This window comes from Bubalus bubalis, chromosome 2 (assembly GCF_019923935.1).
Source record: "Bubalus bubalis isolate 160015118507 breed Murrah chromosome 2, NDDB_SH_1, whole genome shotgun sequence".
NCBI classification, from domain to species: domain Eukaryota; kingdom Metazoa; phylum Chordata; class Mammalia; order Artiodactyla; family Bovidae; genus Bubalus; species Bubalus bubalis.
Genome location: NC_059158.1, coordinates 150090514 through 150111801, shown reverse-complemented (window position 1 = coordinate 150111801; position 21288 = coordinate 150090514). Strand labels below are relative to the sequence as shown.

Below are 21288 nucleotides of genomic sequence, written 5' to 3'. Positions count from 1 at the left end.
CTAAAGCAGGACATCAACTGATGGATACAAATTCTCTGAAACTCAAAAATAACAAATACATAGAAATTATATCAAGACATAGGAGGCCTGCTAAAAAGTGAGGACACAGAAAAATATTAAAAGTAGGGTAAAAAAGATATATTACCTTCAAATGAGGTCAACAATAAGACCTAACTACTAGGTAGAAGGAGCTTCCCAGGTGGCACTAGTGGTAAAGAACCTGTCTGCCAGTGCAGGAGCTATAGGAGATGCAGTTCTCTCCCTGGGTTGGGCAGATTCCCTGGAGGAGGAAATGGCAAGCCACTCCAGTATTCTTTCCTGGAGAATCCCATGATCACAGGAGCCTGGAGGGCTACAGTCCATAGGTTGCAGAGTCTGACAGAACTGAAGTGACTTAGCATGCATGCACACTAAGTAGAAATAATGGAAACCAGATGAAAAGGTGAATATACTTAAAGTGCTGCAAGAAAAAAAGTTAATCTGGTATTCTATATCCATAAAAATATCCTTAAAAATGATGATATACAAAAGTTTCAAATAAATAAAAATGGAGGGAATTTGTTGATAGCAAATCTACACTAATAAAGACAACAGGAGAAGGAACATGATCCTATATGGAAACAGAATTGTAGAAAGAAGTGAAGAACAATGGAAAGAATAAATATATGGGTAATATAAATGTTGACAATAAAAATAATGGTAGTATAATGTAGTGTTTTAACTATATATGGACTTGAAATGCATTACAACAGTAACAAAGAAGAGAGTGAATGGAGTTTAAAAGTGTTCTAATGTTCCACTGTTTTCAGGGAAGTGCTAAAAGGAATAATTTGTTTTATACTCTAAAAGCCATAAGTTACGTATGCATTGTAATCTCTAGGAAAACCACTAAAAGAGAAGAATGTATAAGTTTAAGTTAATTGAGGGGAAAAACATGACAAAATATTTTATCAATCCTAATAAACCAGATTCAGTGAAACATAAGAACAAATATACATATGCAAAAATTTCCATATGCAATATAGAAAATAAATCCAGTTTCTGGTTCTTTGCAAAGAAATTGTTAAATCTCTAGCAAGATTCCCCAAGAAAAATTGAAAGTTGCTTTGACATTTATAAATTTGTTAATGTAGTAACCCACATTAAGAAAAGTCAAGTAATCATTTCAATAGATTGATAAAAAGTATGTGATTAAGTTCAACATTAACATAGTTAAAAAAAATACTTTGGCAGAGAAGGCATATATTCTGATAAAGTGTATACAGAAAAAAATCTGCAATCATTCTTAATCCTTGTAATTTTTAATTATGAAAAATTTTTAGAAGATTTACTGTATAATAAGGGACAAAACAATGTGTCTTTTGGCCATTTCTATTCATGTTGAACTGGAGAGCCTATCCAGCATGTTTGGAACCTTATAAGTAAAAATAGTTCAAGGTTTTAGGACTGAATGAAAGAATCTAAACTGTCATGACTCGTAGAGAATATGTTTGATTAATGGAAAAATCTATCTAGGAACCGGGCTCCTCCTGACTTTTTGTTTGACTTTTGAGCATTACCCTTACTCACAAGACTGGGGCGGGGCAGGGACCACCATCACAGGTGAAGAATGGCATGCTAAATTACCTTCTAAAGGGAAGTTTCTAAAGGTTGCACAGATTACTCCTCTTCATGGTGTTCTGACTAGAATTTAGTAATTTGTAGATGCAAGGACACTTGGGAAATGTGCCCAACTGAAAATCAGGAGTTTTAGAACAGGGAGGAAGACAACACAGATATTGGGAGGAAAGTAGCAGTCTTTATCACAGGCTCATGGAGGCGGGACAGGAAGAGAAGTCATCAAAGGTATTGGCATTGTTCTGTTTCTAAAAGTAGGATAGTGTGTAGAGAGAGGTGCTTTTTAAATGTTATTTTATACCTCCCTTATAAATTATATACTCTTCTATATATATGAAATGGTTCATTACTAAAATTAAAACATGTAGTGGATAGTTTTCAGGCTTTACTTTGCTTGAATCTTATGCAGCATATGGTATTGTTGATCACCCCCTCTAGACATTTGAATTTTTATTGGCAAGAATCTCCAGGTTTTTCTCTTATTTCTCCATCCATTCCTTTTCAGCCTCCTGGGCTTCACTTTCTCTGCAGGGGAAAAAAGGCCTTTTCCTAGATGCCCCTCACTTGTCTCCATAATTATTAGGATAGTTTCAAATTGGCTAATGGGTTTCCTGGATTTGGGAAAATTGCAAGAGAAAACTAATTACATGGTAAATATTCAGATTCTATCACCTTTTATTCATAATGTTCTAGCCGTACATGGAAAAAAGAGAGGTTATCACATTTTTTTCTTTGTAATTTTAAATAATTGTTCCTTATATCTTTTTGAACTACATCATAAAAGAACAAATAATTCTAGAGCGAGTCACAAGTACCAATGCATCTTGTAAAGGTAAGAAATTGCAACTGTTCCCATAGATAGATAGCATCATTAGAATAAATTTTGGAAATAACTCACAGCTTTATTATCATGTCCCACATGTTATATCTTCTTACAAAATCATCAATTTGCTTGACCACCCAGAATAATGACTGCATTTCCTAGACTTTTTGCAGCTGAGTATGATTAGCTGACCTAAGTCTTGGCCAATGCAATATAAACAGAAGTCATTACACGATAAATTTTAGCATATATTAACAGGAACTATTTTTACCCCAGTGGAATAGTCTAAGGCACACATGTATTTGAAAATTCTATTCACTTAAGTTTTTTTAAGAGCAAATGAGATAAAATTCATTTGGTCAGCACTCAAGCTTCAACCATATGTTAGGGATTGTGTCAGATTCCAGGAATACAGGATTAAACAAATTATAGTCCCAACCTTCAAGGAGCTCACAGTCCAAAGGAAATCTAGTTAAATGCTATGGCAGGCATGGCTATGCCTTGCTCTGTCAAAACACAGAGAAAACATGCCAGTTAGCCAGGAAACTCAAACTCAAGAAAATTGACAAACTTAAGTTTACAAAGTAATTTTTTTTAAAATAGCATCTAAAATTCTGTTATGAGCATTTTAAATATCATTTCAAAAAAGAGTCCTAATGATACTATAGTAGGTGGAGGAAAGAGGTGACAGAAGGAACACAAGTAAACTCATATTAACTTTTAAAATGTTTTTTCTGTTTTATAGATTTTTTTCATTGGTTGTATCCTTATCTGCCCTGTTAGTTGCTCAGTCATGTCCAATTCTTTGTGACCCCTGGACTCTTGCCGGCCAGGCTGCTCTGTCCATGGGATTCTCCAGGCAAGAATACTGGAGCGGGTTGCCATTCACTTCTCCAGGGAATCTTCCCGACCCAGGGATTGAACCCTGGTCTCCCACATTGCAGACTGATTCTTTATAGTCTAAGCCACCAGAGAAGCCCAACTACTTATAACCAGAAAAAAATAATTTAAGAACCCAACATTTAAACATTATATATTTTTAATGTAGCAGTGTAACTTTTTTTATTTAGCAACATGATTTTCATGAGATTTCTGGAATCTTAACTTTACCTTAAACTGAGACTCATGTAACACATTGCATATTTTATACATATCTTTTCTTTTTTTTATTGAAGGATAATTGCTTTACAGAATTTTGTTGTTTTCTGTCAAACCTCAACATGAATCAGCCATAGGTATACATATATCCCCTCCCTTTTGAACCTCCCTCCCATTCCCTTCCCATCCACCCCTCTAGGTTGATACAGTGCCCCTGTTGAGTTTCCCAAGCCATACAGCAAATTCCCGTTGGCTATCTATTTTACATATGGTAATGTAAGTAATGTTTTATTTTAAATTCAGTTTTATTTAATGTATATATATGATATTCTTCATAGTGTTTCACTATTGTTCCAGTGTAGATATTACCTGGCATTATAATTCAAAGCAGACTCTAGTTTCACTCATTGGTTATAACAGATTAGAAGGAGGAAAACAGTACAGTTGACCCTGGAACAAGGTGGGGTTAGAGGCATCAACGCCCACACAGCAAAACAAAAAAAGGTCTAAGGCAATGTATAACTTTATAGTCAGTTGGCCTTCCTCCCTGTCTTGTGGTTCAGCATGCAAGGATTCAGCCAACCATGGCTCATGTAATACTATAATACCTATTAAGTAAAAAAAACCCACATATAAGTGGACCTGCATAGTTCAAGCCTGTGTTCAAGGGTCAGCAAGAGGCACAATTCTTCTTAGCACAGTACCTGCTCAGTGTCGCATTTCTCACTAATCTGAAGTGTAATCATTTTCTTTTGACCTAAAGTTGTTCAAACTCATTTATCTTTTTCATGAAGTGCTCTCTCCAAGGTGATTCAGTAATCCAGGACTTCTCGCTGATGTCATTCACACACTGTACTATAACTGTTATATTCTCTCTGAATCAGTTTTCAAAAAAAAATGAAGTCTTTATTATTCTTTTTTCCTTACAGACTTTGCCTTCAAAAGAAACAAGGTTTTTTAATACCACACAGATGCCTTGCCTGCAGTCAGCTTCAATTTGGAGTAGCTGTGAACACAATTCAAAGTCTCAGATGTTAACAGAACATGTATCAGAGTTAGATTCTTCTTTCCATTCTGTTCTATCATTGCCATCAGGTAAACCTCCTTATAAATTAATTAATGAATTAATGTTCTGTAAGTTGATTTTTTAATTCCTTGGAAACCATTTTGACTAACTTTGCAAAGTACTTAGCTTTTGATCTCCCTTTTAGTGTTAAATTTTTTAGCATTTTATTGATAATATGGCTATGGTATTGAAATGTTTCTCAATAAGTCAGGGTTCTTTTTCTAATGTGTGTTTGTTTTTTTTTGCATGGAGTTTTCCCACCATATAGTATTCCCCCATCTATAATCAGCATTGAATTTCAGAGAAGAAAACTGTCCATCTTTAGACGTACTCAACTTTTGAACCTCAAAAATACCAGTAATCTACAATGGAGCAGATGAGGCATTGCATCCCTATGTCCCTAATATGGCTTTAAGTTTCTCTCCAGTTCCTGTTTTCTGTTTGAATGTTTCCAGTCTTATGTACATTGAAACTGAAGTAAATATTTAGGGTAAAAAAAGAAAACATTCTTCACACTGGTTATCTCAAGTTCATTTGTTTATGGGAAGATATCTCAAATGAGCTTTTATTTCCTTTTCAGCTTTTGGTTCTAATCATCCAGGGACTGCTCTTCTTTGTAAAGCACCATTTCTTGTACCTATTCCTGCCCTGAATCTTACTTGGGTTTTTACAGTATTACAGTGGTTTCTTAGCTATACCATACATTGAAGTAAGCTCCTGGTAGGAGCTGTTTCACTGTATCTTTGAGGAAACCTTAATAAAAGAAAGAAAAAATATTTATGACAATAATAACACAGCCAACATTTGATCTTAGAATCCACTGGATCCTATAAGCACATTACATTTTCCTCTAATTCTTGCAGCAACCCCATGAGAGTGATTGTTGTCTTCTTTATCTTACATATAAGAACATTGAGGCTTAGAGATGTTAAATTACTCATCCAAGAGTACACAGCTAGTAAATGATGGAGACAGGATTTGACCTGAAGTTGTCATTCTCCAGAGCCATACTCCTAACCATACTCTTTACTTCCTGTTTTCTTATTAGTAAATTTGTTTCTGATGAAAAAACCTGAGATCTGGCATAAGTATCTTTCATCCTACTAATGTTACATCTAATAAATTAAGGTTAGCTTCCTTACCTACTAGTTAGGGTTATCTGTTTCTTCTTGTGTTCATTTAATAAAAATCTGAATACCTGCTGTATACTAGGTATGATAGGAAAATGAATGCAAATAAATCCCTCAAGGTACTTGCATTCCAATTCGACAACTGAAATATAAACTATTAAATGGAATAAAGTGTTATGAAATTTTACTAAAAGCTCACAGGTTACAGGGTGGGTTCTAAGGAAGGTATATGAGTAGAACAAGCACCTTCCCCACTTATGTCAGGTTTTCCAACAACTAAAGAACAGTGGTAGAGTAGGTGATACTCTATATAAATAGGTGATGTTTCTTTGGAGAAACTTGTTTTGGTAATTGGAAATATCAGAATCCTGAAATGTTTATGCAGTATATTTAATATGTATTCTTATTTTCATTTTGTTATATAGTTTTCTTATGGTCTTAGTATAGTGATAGCATTGAAAGCTATCTTACCTCTGCCCCATGGGAAAGTTTCCAAGATGATACTTATGAACCCATTTTTGTGTGCATATTTTTCCACACTTGAGTATGGATCTGCTATTAAAATACATTATTTTGATGGAAACCTACTTCTTTGTTTAAAATTGAGACTTTTTCTGGATCTATGTTAATTTATGCATTCATAATTAGTTCTCTTAAAAATATCTTCAGTAGCAAAACTTTGAATAAATCAACCACTTTATAAAATATTTCTTTATATTTCTTAGGAAAAAGTTTAGGTATCTCTATTGAATGCTTTTTAAGATGATTGTTTTTGCATTCTTTATTGAAGAAAACATGCTTTGGTTAATAAATGTGAAGCACATCTCTTTTATTTACTTAGCTTCTCTTTTGGCTGTGAGAATGTGGAATATAAACATAGTGAATTGAACAACTCTCCTAAGTCTCTACTTAAGAGAACTAGTTTGTCAGTATGTTTTGATTTTTGTAAAAGTAGATTTAATTTTGTGATTGATTCATAACAGTAGTAAACTAAGGGAATGTTAAATGACATTTTCATAAAAGGTTGCATCTGAAATATAGTGTTTTTCCTTCAAGTAATTAAACTTGTATAATTATGTCTTTTGGAAACTTCATTATTTCAAATGCAGTTTTGTAGGGGTGGGTGGTATGGACTCAGGTTTGACTATATATTTTATTAAAGACCTTTGGGAGCATTTGTTTCATCTGCAAGTAGTATTTAATGTTTATACTTTTGTTCACCTCATGTACTATTTTAGTTTATGCAATTGTTCATAGTCTTTATTTAGTATGCATAATCAGTAATTTCCAAAATATTGCTTACACTTGGAAAGAATATTTTGTCACTTCTAATAGTTGTGATGTTTCAAGCTTTTGCTTATGTTTCTAAATCTTAATATGGGATGGTATGAAGAGTGATTTCACTGAAAATATTTTTGTTTGCTTTATTTTTCTAGATGTGCCTCTTCGTTTTCACTTTGAAACACTGTTAAAAAAAACTGAAATAAAAGGAGATCTTACTGAAAATAAATTTTTAGGAGACTGTATCATATCTCCATCACCTGGTATGTTACTTATAAATCTTGTACTTTATATATTTTTTACATCTTTCATATACTTATTACTTTTGCTAAGGACATAAAATTTAACAAAGGAATGAATGTAAGTCCTTAATTTTTAATATTCACTTTTCACACATCACACACAAATAGAAAATACACAGCAGTAATCCTAACAGGAAATGTGCAATACTTACTGAATATTGAATGAGAATTACAAAATGTTATTGATAAATATAAAAGGAAATTTAAATAAACATGGGAAAACAGCACTACTGGATGGTAAGAATAATTAGGATATCAGTTCTTCCTATTGGTTTATGTTTGGTGCAGTGTAACTTAAAGTTCTAAAAGAATTTGGTTAACTTAAAATAATTGTAAAGCCCATTTGAAGAATTAATGGGAAAATGTAAAAGGAATTGCTGGAAAAAATATTGAGAGAATCTAGCCCAACCACATATGAAAACATTACAGAAATCTATAAACATTAGCATAGCTTCTGTTTTGCTTACATTTAGCAAAGCAGATTCATGAAGCAGACTACATAGCTTATTCTTTATTATTTAAAGGAAGAATTGTAATCAGTAAGAAAGTGGAGAACTATTCAATAAAGAGTATTGTTAGTCATTTTGGGGAAAATGTTTATACACTCATATCATTTATCAGTAAATTCTATATGGTTCCAAGAATTTTAAATAAAACACTAAAGTTACATAATAAAACTTGAAAAATTATAATGAAACTCTAAATTGGGGATGGGGACATTGTGCTTGGAAGCAATCAGAAAAAGAAAGAAAATACATCTTCATATTTCTCAACATCAAAATGTTACACTAAACAAGATATTTCCAAATGAAATCGTCATCTCCCTCAAAAACTCAGCAATCAACTGAATGTGAATACCTGTTAGACGTGGAGTTTTGAAACATAACAGATCTTTAAATAAACTTAAGAAACAAGTAGCCTTTAAAAATACCAATAATAACCCATTAGAATTTGTAAAATAATAAATTATCCTAGACATATTGACAATGAAAATATAAAATATCTAGGCTTAAACTTAACAAGAAATTACATGAAAGAAACTTGAAAAGTTTCCTGAGGAACATAAGAGTATATGTGCTTGTATGGAGAGAAATACTCTGCTCCTGTCAAAAGAAAAGTTGTAACTATAGGTGTCATTTTTCCTCAAATGAACTTATAATGTAATTCTAATCAAAATCCCAGAGGCACTCTTCTTAAAGTAAATGTTGAATATCCAATAAAACTTTTAAAAGTTCTATAAGGTGTCAATCCATAAAGGACAGAAATGGTGATGAAATTCCAGTTGAGCTATTTCAAATCCTAAAGGATGATGCTGTGAAAGTGTTGCACTCAATATGCCAGCAAATTTGCAAAACTCAGCAGTGACCACAGGACTGGAAAAGGTCAGTTTTGATTCCAATCCCAAAGAAAGGCAATGCCAAAGAATGCTCAAACTACCGCACAGTTGCAGTCATCTCACACACTAGTAAAGTAATGCTCAAAATTCTCCAAGCCAGGCTTCAGCAATACGTGAACCGTGAACTTCCAGATGTTCAAGCTGGTTTTAGAAAAGGCAGAGGAACCAGAGATCAAATTGCCAACATCCGCTGGATCATAGAAAAAGCAAGAGAGTTCCAGAAAAACATCTATTTCTGCTTTATTGACTATGCCAAAGCCTTTGACTGTGTGGATCACAATAAACTGGAAAATTCTGAAAGAGATGGGAATACCAGACCACCTGACCTGCCTCTTGAGAAATCTGTATGCAGGTCAGGAAGCAACAGTTAGAACTGGACATGGAACAACAGACTGGTTCAATCGAGAAAGCAGTACATCAAGGCTGTATACTGTTACCCTGCTTATTTAACTTATATGCAGAGTACATCATGAGAAACACTAGGCTGGATGAAACACAAGCTGGAATCAAGATTTCCAGGAGAAATATCAGTAACCTCAGATATGCAGATGACACCACCCTTATGGCCGAAAGTGAAGAACTAAAGAGCCTTTTGATGAAAGTGAAAGAGGAGAGTGAAAAAGCTGGCTTAAAACTCAACATTCAGAAAACTAATATCATGGCATCTGGTCCCATCACTTCATGGCAAATAGATGGGCAAACAGTGACAGACTTTATATTTTGGGGCTCCAAAATCACTGCAGATGGTGACTGCAGCCATGAAATTAAAAGACGCTTGCTCCTTGGAAGAAAAGTTATGACCAACCTACACAGCATATTAAAAAGCCAAGATGTTGCTTTTTCAACAAAGGTCTGTCTAGTCAAAGCTATGGTTTTTCCAGTAGTCATGTATGGATGTGAGAGTTGGACAATAAAGAAAGCTGAGTGCAGAAGAATTGATGCTTTTGAACTGTGGTGTTGGAGAACTCTTGAGAGTCCCTTGGACTGCAAGGAGATCCAACCAGTCCATCCTAAAGGAGATCAGTACTGAATACTCATTGGAAGGACTGATGTGAAGCTGAAACTCCAATACTTTGGCCACCTGATTCGAAGAACTGACTTATTTGAAAAGACTCTGATGCTGCGAAAGATTGAAGGCAGGAGGAGAAGGGCATGACAGAGGATAAGATAGTTGGATGGCATCACCAACTCGATGGACATGAGTTTGAGTAAGTTTCAGGAGTTGGTGATGGACAGGGAAGCCTAGCGTGCTGCAGACCATTGGGTCGCAAAGTGTTGGACATGACCGAGTGAGTGAACTGAACTAATAAGGTGTCAGATATCAAAATATAGAGGTATAATCATTAAAACATTTTGATGTTGTTAGAAGCCAAGGGAACTAAATAAAAAGCCTAGAGATAAGCCCAAGGATTTATTATATGAATGATATTTCCTATTAGTGTGGAAAAGATAGCCTAATAAACAATAATAAACAATTCTTATGAAGCATTCCTTATACACTAGTACAGTAATGAAGGGCTTTATATCTGTAATTTCCTTTAATCTGTACAACCATGTAAGGTTTCAGTACACACAGGCAAAGTTGTGTCTGACACTTTTTGTACCCATGGACTATAGCCCATCAGGCTCCTCTGTCCATCGAATTCTCCAGGCAAAAATACTGGAGTTGGTGACTATTCCCTACTCCAGGGGATCCTCCCAATTCAGGGATTGAACCCAGGTCTCCTGCATTGCAGGCAGATTCTTTACCATCTGAGCCACCAGGGACAACCTTTCACACACAGCCACAGTGGACTGCTAAAACCTTTAAAATCATTTTACCGCTCCTTTAATGCAAGATATAAAAAAGTTTCCTATCTTAACATCTCTTTTCTGTTGAAAGAAATCTTATTTAACAGTTTTTGATGGAAAAAATCTATCATTCTGTCTTAAGATGATTGTTCAAGCTGGTGGCCTTCCTATTAAGTATGAAAGTGATTTATTTAGACATAATGAAGTTAAGATGGCTATGAGCTCAAATGTCCTATATACATTTGTTTAGCTCTGTTAAAGCGTTTTTAAAACTGTTCTGCATAGTATGTCAGGCTACAGGCTATTTTCTGCTTGACTAACTTTTCCTAAATCGCAGTTAAGATGTAGCAGATGCAAGATTCAAATCCAAGTAGTCTTGCTTAGAGCCCACGTTTAAAATGAGTTTTTTTCTGTAATCAGAGGTATTAAGAAATGACTTTTTGGTAAAATAACATGAGATCTTTATGTCATATAGCACCTTAAAACAAATTTAAGGTGGATGAACGTTAAAATACATTCCAGATAGATTAAAGAGGTAAATATTAAAAGTGGCATCTTAAAAGAATTAGAAGAAAAACTAGATGTATTCATGATAATAATGAAAATGCTAATGAATCAAAAGAGAGGGGATATATGTATACCTATGGCTGATTCATGTTAAGGTTTGACAGAAAACAGCAAAATTCTGTAAAGCAATTATCCTTCAATTTAAAAATAAGTAAATTAAAAAAAAGTTATAGCTAACATGTACTGGGTATCTATGTGACAGACACTATGCTAAATGTTTTTCCTTTTTCCAATTACATTAATAATACTGGACATTTAATCATCAGTTCTGGGAAAACTGTGTAGCAAAAATAGTACCCTCAAATATTTCAGGTACAATTAATTGATACAAGCCTTTTGGGAAGTACTGTGAAATGCATTTGTTATAGCCTTGGCACTAGTGGTAAAGAACCTGCCTGAGACATGCTGGTTCCATCCCTGAGATGGGAAGATCCCCTGAAATGCATTATAAGGCCTTTAAATGATTAATTTTTTTTAATCTCATTAAGAAAAAAAAAACTTCTGTACTTGTTCACAATAAACGTTTACTAAACTGTTAACCCTATTCTGACCTGATAAATCCATTTCCAAGAACCCAATCTAATGCTAAATATGAAACCACCTTTATTCACAGATATACTTAACATTATTTGTGGTAATGAAAAATTAAGAACAACTTGGAGAACAGTAGGAATATGGTTATCTGTCTAACCCAATGGAACATACATTTTTAAAAACATTGTAAAAGTTTATCTAAGGATATAAACATTTATCCAAGAATGGCGAGTGATCTAAAAGGACAAAAGTTGTACTTCTATGTATGATACAACTGGGACTTTGCAGGGAGCGCCGTGGTAAAGAATCTACCTGCCAATGAGAGAGACACAGTTTCAATCCCTGGTCCAGGAAGGTGCCCTCAAGAAGGAAATGGCAACCCACTCCACTGTTGTTGCCTGGGAAACCCCACAGACAGAGGAGCCTGGTGGGCTACAGTCCATGGGGTCACAAAGAGTTGGACATGACTTGATTTAGGGACTGAACAAAAACAAATGATACAATTATATCCATGTAAAAATATTTATACTTGCATCAGCCAGATGCAGCCTGTAGGCCTCTTAAAAGATCCTCATTAACTCAGCTGTATACACACACAGACACACAGTTTCTAAGACAAGAAAGTTGAACATGGACTTACTGTTGCATATTAATAAACTATTATGTTAGATGTAATAATGCATGCAGTTACATAAACACAGTTTGTCTGTTAGTTTATTCGATTCAAGCTGACATATATGTAGACAATATTTGGAATGTGTTTTTAAATACTCCAGCAAAAAACAACTGGTGGGAGAGAGAGAAAACAAGTTGGTTACCAGCACTCTTGATGCTGAACCATAGGAACAGGGGAGTTCATTATTCCATTTATGTTTCTTGAAATTTTTCCACTGTAAAAAGTTAAAGAAATGAAAGCACTAAGAACAAGGAATTGCCTGTGCAAAAGAAATACAGCAAAGTATAGCTTATGTTTAGATATTTTTCATGATACAATTGTGCTTCTTGGAATTTATCCTAGACTAACATTTTTTTGATTAAAAAATGTGTGCAAGATGATTATTCTAAGAATGTCTGTAATACAAATAAAATGATGATTATAAGTAGTTCCAACAGCTAGGGAATAGTTAAATACTACTGTTTCTAATCAGAGGAATGTTAGGTGACCATCTGAAAAAATAACAGTTATCAGGTTTAAAAAAAACTTATACATACATCCAAATTAAAATTCAGTTCAGTTCAGTCACTCAGTCGTGTCCGACTCTTTGCGACCCCATGAATCTCAGTATACCAGGCCTCCTTGTCTGTCACCAACTCCCAGAGTTCGCTCAAACTCATGTCCATTGTGTCGGTGATGCCATCCAGCCATCTCATCCTCTGTTGTCCCCTTTTCCTCCTGCCCCCAATCCCTCCCAACATCAGAGTCTTTTCCAAGGAGTCAGCTCTTCGCATGAGGTGGCCAAAGTACTGGAGTTTCAGCTTTAGCATCATTCCTTCCAAAGAAATCCCAGGGCTGATCTCCTTCAGAATGGACTGGTTGGATCTCCTTGCAGTCCAAGGGACTCTCAAGAGTCTTCTCCAACACCACAGTTCAAAAGCATCAATTCTTCGGCGCTCAGCCTTCTTCACAGTCCAACTCTCACATCCATACATGACCACAGGAAAAACCATAGCCTGGACTAGACGGGCCTTTGTTGGCATTAAAATTATTACATTTGAAATGTGAATATGAAATTTATTTCACATAAATTCACTGAAAGTGAATGTGCAAAAATGAAATTAAGTCATTATATTTCTTCTGTAATTATGTTTCTTCTAATGTTACTCTAATTTATCTGACTTTAAAAAATGGAGCAGTGTAAATGTTAGGCACAAAATTATTACTGATGTATCAATAATATAATGACATGTTAGTAATGGAAAATTAAAAGCTAGGAGTGGAAAACATTTGAATTGAATGCTACCTTTTTTTCACTTTATTAATTGGAGGATACTTACTTTACAGTGTTGTGATGGTTCTCGCCATACATTGACATGAATGAGCCACAGGTGCACACGTGTCCCCCGATCTTGAACCCTCCCTCTCCTCTCTCCCTATCCCATCCCTCTGGTTGTCCCAGAGCACTGGCTTTTGAGTATCCTGGTTCCTGCATTGAACTTACACTATAACTTTAGGCAAATCAGTACTTTTTTGTGTACCAATCTCTCCTTTCCTGGACTTCCCTTGTGGCTCAGCTGGTAAAGAATTCACCTGAAATGTGGAAGACCTGGGTTCAGTCTCTTGGTTAGGAAGATCGCCTGGAGAAAGGAAAAGCTACCCACTCCAGTATTCTGGCCTGGAGAATTCCATGGACTGTATAGTCCAGGGGGTCACAAAGAGTCGGACAAGTGAGCAACTTTCACTCTCCTTTTCTACTTTCCCCATTCCCTCCCACTCTCAACCCAAATTTCATCTGTCTTAAATAGCTGGTCACTAGTTTTTCTTTTCTGTAGAATTGACTAAAAGTGCTGCTGCTGCTGCTAAGTCGCTTCAGTCGTGTCTGACTCTGTGCGACCCCATAGACGGCAGCCCACCCAGGGTCCCCCGTCCCTGGGATTTTCCAGGCAAGAGAACTGGAGTGGGTTGCCATTTCCTTTTCCAATGCATGAAAGTGAAAAGTCAAAGTGAGTCGCTCAGTCGTGTCCGACTCTTCATGACCCCATGGACTGCAGCCTATCAGGCTCCTCTGTCCATGGGATTTTCCAGGCAAGAGAACTGGAGTGGGGTGCCACTGCCTTCTCCAGAGTAAAACTGCTGCTAAGTCGCTTCAGTCATGTCTGACTCTGTGCGACCCCATAGACGGCAGCCCACCAGGCTCCCCCGTCCCTGGGATTCTCCAGGCAAGAACACTGGTTCTAGTAAAACTAGAACCCAGCTATTCACCTTTTATTTTTCAGCACTTAACAGTCTACTTGGCACAGAGAAGGTGGTCAATAAATACTGAGTAAAACTAGAACCCAGTATTAATTGACCACCTTCTCTGTGCCAAGTAGACTATTAAGTGCTGAAAAATCAAAGGTGAATCATGGGAAGTTAAATTATGTGATAGAAGCAGACACACAAATGACTATTAAATGATATTATGGGTACCAACATGATAAAAATATTCTAAAAAAGAGGATGAGTGTGTAAACTGCCTAGTGGACAGCAGAGGAAGAGAGGTTAAGGGTGATGGGAAAAGGGCAAAAAGGAACTCCAGTAAGATGGTGATGCCAAGTGTAGCTTCATGTAATAGTTAACTGGAATCTAGAGGAAAAGTCAAGTGTTCCAAATCACTGTTTCTCAAGTTTTAATGTGCAAATTACTTTGGGGCTATTGTTAGAATGCAGATTCTAATTCATTAAGTTTGGAATGGGGTCTGAGATTCTAACAAGGTCCCAGGTGGTTCAGATGCTGTTGGCCCATTATATGTAAGATTTTAAAATGGAAACAACTGCATACGTTGTCATAGCCTGTTATTCTTGCAGGGTAAATTGAAGATAAATAGATGGTTTTGTGCTTTGCCTCTGATCTTGGATTTATCCTATACTGTGCATTAGAGTTAGCAATTTGACAACTACTCATTTCAGCTAACAACAAAGTAGATAAAAGACAAAAAATTGAATAATTGTGTAGTTGCCAGTGGTGAGAAAATACCAAAGCCAACTTAAGGGCCTATACTCATCAAAATATTCAGTCATGAAAAACTAGACACTGGAACTATTTCAGATATGAGGAAACCGAAACCTGTCCACTGAATACAGCGTAAGGATTTTCTGTGAAGAACATTACAGGACTGGTGAAATTTGAGTAAGTTATATAGTTAGCTAACAGCATTAATTCTTGGTTTTGATAGTTATGTGGCAATGTAAGAGAATGCCGTTAAACATTGGCATATCTAGAATAGAGAAGCATCATGTCAGCAACTTAATTTCATTGAAAGCCACTGTGGTAAAATATTAATATTTAGGGAATCTGAATTAAAGTGGCACTTGTTGTTATTGCAGGTTTTCTGTAAGTCTGAAATTATGTCAAAATAAAAAGTTTAAAGTGCAGAAAGAGGAACAACCCACACAGGTCAAAACCCTAAGGCTCAGCCTTCTTTACCCGTGCTTACCTTATCTAAACCCCACTATCAGTGATCTTACACTTCAGACCTGCTCCTCTGTATTTCTACCAGTTTAGTCCAAATTAATGAGCCCTTATCTATACTGCTGAAATCAATTATTTGATTTCAATTAATCAAATAATTGGTGAATCATTTTCCCCAAATAATTGATTTGGGGAAATCAATTATTTTCCTAATCATTTTGATTAGGAAGTCAATCATTTTGATCAAAACAAACTGATCAATTATTTTCCCCAAATCAATTATTTGGGGAAATAATCAACTTCCTAATCATTTTCCCCAAATCCCTGTAGCAAGTTATATTTTTAAAAAATCGAATTACATGCCTGGCATGTAATTGGCTCTCTATAAATGAAAGGGAGGAAGGGAAGACAGGGAATATGAGAGATACTGGGTCAAAATATATTTTAGGATGGAATTCAGAAGATCTGGGTAAGCAAGCTGAAAGGCTGGGGTTACTACTACAATGAGCATAGGTAAAGAGAATGTGTGTTACACTCTGAATTATATTGCCTACTATTTCAAGAGTCCATTATAATGTTACAAATTACCAAAGAGAGAAAAGTGTAATGAAACTTTTAAATAAAATTAAATTAAAAGGATCACTTTAGTAAAGGTTAGTTTCTTCGGAAAGTCTATGTGCTTTTATGAGACAAGGTGGGTGGTGAATTCCTTTAGAAGAGATGGGTTGAATTTACCTGGATTTTTCTTGAAAATACTCTGGAAAACAATAGTGGTAGACACTATTGGAACACCAATACATGCCAGGTGTTTTAAAACCCAACTCACAATTCTAGATACACCTTTGTAGAAATGAATTTTAGAATTATGCCTGCTATGTTATTTTACTATTTAACATTTTTCTCTGCATTATTTTTCTTGGGTAGAAATCTTTGAGGGAGTAGGTAGAAACCTTAGGATCTTGTTTAGTTTTCCATGAATGCTTTAAGTCACCATTTTTCTCCTGCATTTGCTTTTATGTCAATCTGATTCTCACTCCGTTGTGATAATTTCCCCCTTCTCCAGTAACTTTTAGGATGTCTTCATTACTGATGTTTGGGTCCCCCCCCCCCCATTTGCTTTGATGCTCGAGTTACTGAAACCTTAGGGTTACTATTGTGTAAAAATTTTTGGTTATTGCTTCTTCCAATATTGCCTCTCATTCATTCTATCCTTTCCTTTTTTACCCTCTTTTGGTTTGTCCTCTTCTAGAAATTTTTTTCCTGTTTCCATCACTGTTCCTTTAAGAATTACTCTTCCAATTCATTGATCTTGATTTTTAGTTATATCCATTCTGTTATTCAGGCCAATGAGCAGTGATTTTGTTCGATTACCCTTTCCATTTCTGAGGCCTCTTTGGAGAGGCCTTTTGCCTTTCTCTTGGCAATATTATTTTGAAGACCTGTAAATTTGTATTCTGTGAACCCATTAGATATTTCTTGAGAAAACTTTTACACTTGTTATTACTTCTTGTTGGAGTCTTGTGTTTTCATCTCTGAAGTTCGTGTTGACTGTTAAGATTGTTCCGCCACTGCTTGAGATCCTCTTCATGGAAGAGGAAAAAATTTACACTCAATATTGTTTTCAGAGGCAGTTATGGATGGGCAGGACATGTTTTCAAAGTGGGGCACCTGGGCGTTTCCTTATCTATCCACCCATCCATTTATCTACTGAAGCTTCAAGGATCCTGGCTGTTAGTAGGTGTAGTCATTCTACAGGTAATTCTACTACAGGTAATTGTTTCTTTCCTCCAGATTCAGAGCTTCTTTGATGATCACACTTTTGTGGCAGTACTCTCTTGTGCTTTTGCAGTTTGCTCTTCAAATTTCTTAAGGTATTAGGCTTTCAGAGATTGTTCAGAAATTGTTCTACTTAAAAGTTTCATTTTTTAACATGCTAATATGGATGTAAATGTGTAGATCTGTGCATCTATGTGTAAAAGTTTTGTCTATCATTTTTAGGGTGCTTTGCCATCATGAAATCTTAGTCGCTGTCACTGTTGGCAGACCATCCATACTCTTTTTTTCAGTGTTGGTTAGAATTTGTCACTTAAGCCATCCTTTCCACATCTCCAAACATTTCAAAAAAAGAAGCCAATTTGGTTATTAATCCAGTATGGCAAACATAGGGTTCAGACAGAAAACAGTAATGATGAAACTAACATTTATTGCATACTTAGGTCAGAAATCCTTCTAGTGACCACTACAGGAGTTAACTCACTCAATCCTCATAATCCCACAATAGCTATTATCCCTATTTTACAGTTCAGGCAGCTGATGCAGAGAGATATTAAATGACTTTAAAGTTTTAAAAATTCATTGCTTTAAAAAGAATGGCACTAGGCACTGTCAAGAGTTTGATGAAATCTGGTTATTGCTCTCAAGAGATCCCAGTCTCTTATGAATCCATAATCTTACTTAGTCCTGAACTGTTACCAGATCTAAGGGTGAGCATAAACTAACTTAATGATTCAGAGGAAGTTCAGTCAAGATTTACAGATCTGAACATATCTTCTCTGTAAAAGTTTCTAACTTAGAAGACAGAAGAGATCGCCTTTCCTCTTCAAATAATGGAGAAACTATAGGAATTGGGGCACTTCATGAAGATGTTTTTAATAAATCTTACTCTATTATTTTCAGCTTAGGGGTATTTCATCTTCATATGTTATTTATGTCATTTTGAACTGGTATATCAATATTCTGCAATGTTATAAAGTAAAAGCAAGTTAACATGTTCATCATACTTGTGTAAAGAAACTAAAATTTCATTTTTCTTTCCATTTTAGTACGTAATACTCTGAATCAATGGAGAAATGGATATTCCTCTATATGCAAGCCTCAAATAAAGTCAGAATCTTCTGTGCAGCTATTACAGGGAAGAAAGAAAAGACACTTGAGTGAAACAGCAATAGGTAAGTTCAAATGAGGACATGAGCACCAGTAGTAAAAACTGAAAATAATAAAATTCTGATCTCCAAAAGCCCTGCCTCATGGAAGTAATAACCCAGAAGTCACTAATTACACAAAACATCCATGGTTCTATGAACACCAAACAGCAAATTCATGTCATCAATTCAGAATTATGTAGACTGGGATTCCATCCACTTTATGGAAATTAAGAATTTCCTTACTATGTTTCCTAACCAGAGTTATTTTCTACCAACTGTTCTCCTAGATGGGCCTTCAGTCTCTAGCACTGTGCTCTGGACTCAGAACGTGTTAGTACAAGGTCGTCCTTTAGAGATTACCATACCTGCTTCCTTTTGTGGAGATGCTGATTCACTGAAGCTTCTTCAGAATTTTGATAAATTGGATGAGATGCATCTATGTAACTCACCCACCTAGCTCAATTGCCCTCAGGACCTTACAGTGCCAAGATAAATAGAGATACCTTTGAAGCTAGAACTCTGCTAGTAACATAAAACTTAACTGGGATGATGTGTATTAAATAACAAATAATCTGTATACTCTGTTGGATCTTATTCATTGTTCTAGAGGCTCTAACATTATATACATTAGTGAAGTATGCCCTAGGTACAGTATGTCAGTATACCCAATAAATTAGAAACTATACCCAAGATGTACTGAACTATATTATACATGGTGGATTTAACATGAATACAAGAACACCACAGGTAAAATGCTATACTACAAAGTAACTAGACAGCTCTGTATGCAACACCATTTTTAATGCATGGATACTGATTTGAAGAAACAACTAGCTAGGAAGGATGTTTTTAAACAACTGAATAATATATAGACTGTATTAAATTTTATATTACACAGGAAATTATTTTTCAAGATACGTGGTAATATAAACAAGGGCAGTATGAAAATAAACATTTATGCACAAATAGAGACCCAAAACAAATGGAAAAAAGGAACATGGAAGAAAACAGAAAATAAAGTTGGAAATAATCTTATAAATAAATGTATCTTGAAAGTTTCATTCCTGAAATAGGAGGTTATTTAAAAGCAGAGTAAAAGAAAACAAGAACTTTTAGAAATTAGTACTTTAACAGAGAAACATTTTCAGAAATCAAGTCAGAAGTTAAGAAAATCTTCCAAAAAGTCGATCATAGAGTCAGATATTTTAAAAATGAAAGACTAGAGAAGAAAATTACCAGGTAAATCTTAGAAGTGCAACAGCTGAATAAGAGTTAAAAGCACGAACATAGTAAAGGGAGATGAGATTAAAGAAATGATATACTGGGTATAAACTGTCAAGACTCCAGAAAATGGCAAGTTTGAGATTTTTATAAAATTTCCTTCCTTTTGTTTTTTGATACATGAATTAAAAAAAATAAAATCAACAAACTGATCAAGACTCACATTACCAAACTAGGAAAACAGAAATTCTAAAACTTTCCAGTTACATTTAATGTATGACTCTCAATGGTCTTTCCATGGCAGGAGAAAGAACTAGATTTGAAGAATTTGCTTTTCAGCGCACAGAACCAGGATCCCAAAGCACTTTTACTGCAGTTACTAATGTCAATGTTTTATCAAGAACCCAGAATTCATCATCACAAGTAGGTTTTTGTACAGTGAACTTTCAAGTTGCTTTACAGACTTAAGCTCATGCATCTGGTGGGTGGTGGGGGGGACCTAAACAGGATATTTGGTTAACAGCTTTATTTACTAGCACATAATTAGCATATTTAGAATTATCTTACTAAGAAACAATGTATTGATTAAATTTTATTAGGGAGCTAATTGTTCATTAATTCTTGATTATGGTTTTTTTGTGTGTGTGTTAAAAACTCGTGAGGCTAAGAAAGAATCCAGCACTTGTGTTATTCTTACATTGTTTTGTGTTTTGTTATCTGGTCGGGAGTAGAGGTCAAAACATGGGAGGATTTAGAAAAACAGCATGACGCTCAGGGCCTAGGAACACATAAACGAAGACTGTAAAAATAGGAACACATAAACGAAGACTGTAAAAATAATCTTCATTAAATGGCTCACCAAACATCTTACTTCATAGTTCTTCCTAATAAAAACGAGTTGGTTCAAAGATTTCACTGTCATTTAGGGTGCTTTATAGTACCCTTTTCTGCTAAGAGTTTTGTATTTTAAGGCATTCATATTTTTTAATGGTTTTAAAAACAGACTTGAATGTGTGCACACACAAATGTACTGTTTCATAGAAGTTATGTATATTTGTTTTTCTTAACATCTTATGGTCAGATTTTATAATAATATATTTATAAAACTTAGAGGCACTCCATATTTTCTTTATATAAATACTCATAAAAGGAGTATCAGCATACATAACCAAAACTGTTGTCAAACTACTGTAACCCTGTCTTGCAGAATACGGCACGACGAAGATTGCGAAGTGAGAGCTCTTATGATATCGATAATATTGTGATCCCCATGTCATTAGTGGCCCCAGCTAAATTAGAGAAGCTCCAATATAAGGAAATACTTACTCCAAGGTATGTATACTATTTACATCCTTTAATTTTCCTTTCTTGAATAACTTTCAGTGAAGTTAAAATTTTTATTTAACGTAAAGAAGATGCTGCTTTCTGCC

At 35.1% G+C, this 21288-nt stretch overlaps 1 protein-coding gene across 11 annotated transcripts in view; it reads left to right on the top strand.

The window, feature by feature from the left end:
* KANSL1L (KAT8 regulatory NSL complex subunit 1 like) overlaps window positions 1–21288 on the top strand; it is a 128929-nt gene that overhangs the window by 101154 nt on the left and 6487 nt on the right. For all 11 annotated transcript variants that reach the window (XM_044937757.2, XM_006073178.4, XM_025278173.3 and 8 more), the window contains 5 exons: window positions 4468–4633; window positions 7171–7278; window positions 18536–18661; window positions 20163–20281; window positions 21066–21190. In XM_044937757.2, coding sequence (XP_044793692.2) covers window positions 4468–4633; window positions 7171–7278; window positions 18536–18661; window positions 20163–20281; window positions 21066–21190 — 644 coding nt within the window. The remainder of the gene's footprint in view (window positions 1–4467; window positions 4634–7170; window positions 7279–18535; window positions 18662–20162; window positions 20282–21065; window positions 21191–21288) is intronic.